At 40.0% G+C, this 5,908-nt stretch overlaps 1 protein-coding gene across 1 annotated transcript; it reads right to left on the bottom strand.

Annotated features, from left to right (window-relative positions):
* Positions 1-854: 854 nt before the first annotated feature.
* Positions 855-5,193, bottom strand: LOC125839982 (protein ALTERED PHOSPHATE STARVATION RESPONSE 1-like). Its single transcript, XM_049518944.1, has 4 exons — positions 3,949-5,193; positions 3,574-3,779; positions 2,201-2,424; positions 855-1,646 (listed from the first exon to the last, which is right to left on the bottom strand). Exons 1-4 carry the CDS (start codon positions 5,183-5,185, stop codon positions 899-901), a joined length of 2,415 nt encoding a protein of 804 aa, XP_049374901.1. The 5' UTR covers positions 5,186-5,193; the 3' UTR covers positions 855-898.
* Positions 5,194-5,908: the final 715 nt, after the last annotated feature.

Raw genomic sequence — 5,908 nt, 5'->3', positions numbered from 1 at the left:
AACTAAAATTAGAAGTGAAAATGAAAAATAACTTTTGTCCAAAAAAATTATCAATCATATCATTTGCCAAAGAAAAGTCGAGTGAGCGAGGACAACGACAATGGCTGCACGAGAGGAGACTCTCTTCTCAACTCCTTAAGAATTAGAAGAAGTGTTTCTAAACATATACTAGATGCATGTTGCCCGTGCGCACGAGCCCAACATTTTTACCATATTATCTTGTCTACATATCTATAATTTTAGATAAATATTATTGCTTGAATCTTAAAAAGACATGTCCTTATTCAACAACCAAAATACAACTGATGCCTGATGGCAGGCAACTGCAGTTTCATGACTTGCGTCACTAAACGGCCTCTGTCTCACTGTACAGACGCAGAACACCTCTTATAAAATGAAGTGTCATTGGCCTCTAAAGAACAATTCACATAACTCTATTCCCTAGCATTCCAGCTTAGCGTCCCGACATCACGCACCTCACTCTTGCAAATGCTTACAACCAGAACAGGTCAATCCCCCTCCCCCTCCCCCGCCTCCGATACCCCAGCTTGTTGATCCTAGACTTCAGGACCATCTGAATATCTCCACCAGACAAAACAAATTTTTGCTTGCATCTTCAAACATAGTTGGGATTTGACGGCTAAAATTGAAGCATTGCAAAAAGTTTCAGTTGCAATGACTCAAAAAGCATATCGCTGTCAACTTAGTTTATCTCTCTTTTCTGCAAAGGAGGACGAAACTGATCAAGCAGTAACAATGCTACAGCAAAGGTTGCAAGTTCATCGAGGCAATAAAGGAAATCTTCTGTTCCATTTCCCTTTGTCCCCTAACCTGGAATCTCTGTAACTTCTAATTTAGAGAATAAGCATAAACGTCCCCCCGGAAAGGGCAAGCAATGCTATGACACAGCCTCAGGCTCTCTAGCAAGTCTATCCTCCTCGATACGTTGCAAAAGCTCCTCGTATACCTTCAAGGAGTTAGCAGTAAACCTTTCCATGGCCTCAAATATACGTTGTAGACCAACCTGAAAGCTACTATTTTTGCTAGTCTCGCTCTGGTAAACAACATGCCTATTCAATGAAAGACTATTTTCCTCCCCAGAAACCAGAACGATTCTTTTGTCTAGTGCATGAATCCCCTTTTGTATCTTCTGGTCTTCCCTATCCAGGTTCTTCACTTGTCGCTCCATATCCTTGTTCACCATCATCTTTTGGCGTAATTCCAGCTTATCTCGCTCCCAGAGCTGAAGCACATTTGTAGCAAAATCTCGCATACAATCAACCACCTCTTTTTCGGAGACCCTTTCAAATGCTTGTGACCAATGATTACAAATGACAAAAATAGGGGGAGCACCAATCCTGCCAGGAGAAAAGGGAACTATTCCATCGTCTGTTTCTTCCGGTACATATAGAAGACACTTCATAAGCCAACTGTTCAATGCCCTCACATAGCCCTTCTGTGCAGTCACCCAACAAGAGAAACTCAAAGTCCAGTTCAAAAGCTCATGCTCAAGTTGCAGAGTAGCTTCAAGATGAGCATCACTGAAGTGTTTGTGAGATGCAATGGTATCTAACCGTTTTGCTTCTCCAATGGCTACGCATTGGGAGCGATGGCACTCAAGCATGGATCTCCACATTCTACATAACCTACATGCAAGAACCATACAAGAGACACTTAAGAGTTGGAAATAATAGATAAATGTATCACCATTCACCAGGGAAGAAACAAAAAGTCAGCAACAAAACTTGGAAGTGATTAGACTAATACTAGAACAAGAAAACATATCAACTGCTGCAGCATTTATGTATTCGTCTGTCCTGGAAATGGATCAATTTATTACTGACAGCATAAATGGCCATCATGAATCACGTGTGGATGTGCACACATGCTCTTACTTTCAAATGGAGACCAGCAAATCACTGGCTTGTAAAAATTACATTATGATCTTTCATGACATGTTCACTGAGGGAAGATGGAAATCAAAATTTTCCAGAAAGCCTAAAACTGCAGTTCAATTTAATGGTAGTCTTACATCCTAATAAACAATAAAATTTACTTGGAAAATTCAAACTAATTCTAAAGTATAACCGAAACCAAAGAATAGCAAAACTGGGCAGAAATTCACAATCACAGCAAGAATTCTATATGCGAAAAGCTATTTGTTGTCCATCCAATAAGGTCCAAAAAGAAATGCACATACCCCTGAATAAGTTCATTCAGTTGTGGCCACAAATCTTCATCCCTCAATTTGTTTATCTTCTCAGAAACCTTATCAACTACCTGAATTGCAATTCTAATCTTTGAGGAGAGACTTATAACCAATTTTCTGGTCATGTCGATCTTATCAGAATCAGCACCCTTTTCAATTAACTGCTTCAGCTTTCGACTTTTCCTTTCATGAAGCACCCTTATCTTCTCCTCCGCCTGCAAATCACAACCGCAACCACATAATAACCCAGCAAGGGGAACAAATAGAGTATCATGAAATGCATGGTTCATAAAACTGCAATCACATAACAACCAAGCAAAGGAAATACATCATTCTCATGCAAATTGCACCCGCTGATACTAATTGCTAGTCAAACAGAATACAAGTCACAGGAATAATTGCAGCTAATGACATTGGGAGAAGAAAGGAGGATAAAAGGTCAACATTCTAATAAGATTGAACACCTAGATACGATCTATCATTTTTACCCAAAAAAAAACAAAGAACACCTAGAAACAAGTATAAAAATACACTCAGAAAGTTACAGATCAGATTGTCAAAGATGGATCTCAATGAAAAACTGGGACTTAAAAGGGAAAATGTAAGTAACGCCTTTCTTAGGACAAATGCAAGAAACACATGCCACAAAAGAAGATTGCTGATCATGTACGCAAAATTTCCAGTAAGCGGTGTCAATATTTATAGAAGGAAAGTTAAAATTCAACGTGTCAATATTTATAGAAGGAAAGTTAAAAATTCAACTATCATGCTTAGGAGAGGTTCGAACCCCCAACCTCGAACACCTAAAAGCGGTGAACCAACAAGCCATTAGATTATTTTTGTCGAGTAGTGTCATTTTATTATAGATATATCTTTATACATAGTATTAATATATATATTTGGTGAGAATTTCCAACGAAGCGATGCCATTTGACACCCCTTCGCTAAACATGGGTCCGCCCTGGCTGATCAACCACAATAGTAATTCACAAGACATACATCCATTAAACTGATATGAATGCATTTAAGTGAAGCAATGTATCTACTCGACATAAGTGCAGCAACATTACAAGATCAAAAGTACACATGTACAGCATTAGAATTTCTCCATTAGCGCAGAGAAATATGGATCGTCTATAAAAGTTCAAAAACTACCAAGCACCAAACCACTCCATTTTCATTACGACTTGCTGGACATGTGAAAAAAACAGGTTTAAGAAACACAACCAGTCTACAAAGAAACAATCTAAATTCCTCAGATCATTTAACGTACATATCGAGCAGACAAACAAGACTAGTGACTGCCATCATCCAAAATTGAAAGACTCATTCAAAGAAGGGTGAATCAGTAGATCCAACAATACCTTGACCTCCTCAAACAGTTTCTTCTCCCAGAGGTACAGCTTCTGCAATGTGGAAGAAATGTTTCTAGGCCTTGAACTAATATCGCCTTCTACATCTAAAATGGCATGATCAGCAATCTCAATCGCATCATTCTTCAAAGTAGAAGGTAGCGAGAGTACAGACGATGAAGGGGTAATGGCGTGCAACATCTTGGAAGAAACTATCCCTGTGAATGACCATGAAATGGTAAGTCAAAAGATCAACAAATCAACTGTAATACTTGCACTAATCAACAAAAACTCAATGGAAGCTCATTGTCAAAGCTCACAAACATAAAGACAAAATCTTTCAAAGGAAAAAGACATCAAAATTCAAACTTGGCCACAACCACATACCTTGATATGTCGCGTGCTTACGGTTGTGGGGAAGTTTTCCAACTTCAAGCATCTTAGCAAGCTCACTCCCTGATTCAGAAGCTCTCTCAAATTGAACCTGAATCTCCTTCACAACATCAGAATCGCTGTTGAAACTACGACCCTTCGAACCAGCTACATTTCCCCGATTCTCATCATCAACCACTTTCTTATCCACCACGTGTACCTCGTACTCAATCGGGTCATCTTCCATGGATGAACTTGTGCTTGACTGGTGGTGTATGGACTCTGAATCAGCTGCCTTCTCATTCTCCTCAACTGCCTTTGAATAACTTCCACTTGCAGTTCCAGCCTCGTCTACAAACCTTTGATCCTCATGAACTTCCTTAACAGCCTCATGTTCAAAATCCACATCTTCCAAATCAGGTATACCCTCCTCTTCTCTCACCTCTCTCGAGTCTCTGCTTGGTGGGTACACTGGATAACTCTCAAGCGTCTTAAAAAGATTCAAAAATTCCCAAGGCGAACTCCTCGGAGGAGACGGCGGAGGCGGAGGTGGTTTTGAACTCGAGGGAGCCAATGACATCCCGGCCACTGCCGCCGCCGGCGTGGATGAGGGATAAAACCCCCCTCCGTAATTGGCATAATCCGGATAGTTAGTAGCATAAGGATAAGGGTAGTAAGAAGAAGAAGAGGGTTCACTCATCTGAACAGTCTCCGTACTCACCGGCCGTTGTTCATAGGTTACAGACGGCGTCGTTTGGTTCCTCATGAAATTCATATGCATAAACCCACCCCCATTTCCCCCAACTGGATAAGAACCACCAAAACCAAGCATTTCATGATCCCCATAACTAAACTGACCGTACTGATGAAACGGAACGGAAGTACCATCTAAGTGATGATGATGTAAAGAATCAGTCCCAGACCCTTCATCAGAATCAGAATCAGAATGAAAATGAAGATGTGAACCAGAACTAGAATGAGAATCAACAGGAGCAGAAGGAGGAATCAGTTTCTTGGGAGGTTCAGGGGGTGGTGGGTCACTTTTAATAAAAACAGGGGAATGAGAAGTTTCAACATTTTCTTTAAAAAAATGATGAAGAGAGAGTCCAACAGTTTTAAGTGAGTGAAGATAAGCAAGATGTGCTTCAGCAAGAGCATAACGGTAGTGAATAGCTTCATCCAAGAATGAGCAACGTTCACGGCAGAGAGCAACCGCCGGCAAATCATCAATCTTGGAGCTGGTGCATCCCATTATTAATTACTAAACAATTAAAGAAAGAGAGATTGAGAATGATTGTTGGTTAATAAACAAATTAAAAAAAAATGAAGTGGGGTTGTGAGCAGTAGAAGAATTTTAGGTTTGAGGGGAATGAAAAAGGAACAAATAGGGAAGAAAAAGAAGAAACAGGGGGCAATTAAAGATGGAATCTTTGACAGCTCGGAGATTTGTCGTGTGTTTGTAAAATAGGAGAGTGAAAAAGGGGGGGCGCACCGGCAAAACAGAGTGGTATATTGCCAAAGAGAAAAAGCACACTGGATAGTACGGAGAAAGGAAAGGGAAAAGTTATTACAAGGGAGGGATAAACAATAGAAATGGCACCCAAAGTTGCCATTGCTATTGCTAGTTGTAAATACTACTCCCTCAATTTCATTTTATCTGTTTTTTTTTTGTTTTTCGTTCGATGTTCAGAATCTACATTGAAGCTTCGGTTCAATTTAGATCATGCACGATAGAGTTCATTCAGGGTAAACGCTCTGAACTAGATTTTTTCATACTAAAGATTGAAACTTTTAAATCGCGCGCGATAGGTTTTATTCAGGGGTAACGCTCTGGACGGGATTTTTCCATACTGCAGTTTGAAATTTCTAGATCGCGCGCGATAGGGTTCATTCAGGGGTAACATTCTGGATGGAATTTTTCCACACTAAAGATTGAAATTTTTAGATCGCGCGCGATAGGTTTCATTCAGGGATA

The sequence above is a fragment of the Solanum verrucosum genome, unplaced genomic scaffold (assembly GCF_900185275.1).
Source record: "Solanum verrucosum unplaced genomic scaffold, falcon-dt-bn FXZP01000177.1, whole genome shotgun sequence".
NCBI classification, from domain to species: Eukaryota; Viridiplantae; Streptophyta; class Magnoliopsida; order Solanales; family Solanaceae; genus Solanum; species Solanum verrucosum.
This window is presented reverse-complemented; position numbering and strand designations above follow the sequence as displayed.

Coding starts and splice junctions, on each gene's coding strand:
- LOC125839982 (XM_049518944.1), bottom strand. CDS start 5,185: ATGGGATGCACCAGCTCCAAGATTGATGATTTGCCGGCGGTTGCTCTC. Junction 3,780..3,948: donor TAAGCACGCGACATATCAAG/GTATGTGGTTGT, acceptor GGTCATTCACAG/GGATAGTTTCTTCCAAGATG. Junction 1,647..2,200: donor CTGAATGAACTTATTCAGGG/GTATGTGCATTT, acceptor TCTTGCATGTAG/GTTATGTAGAATGTGGAGAT.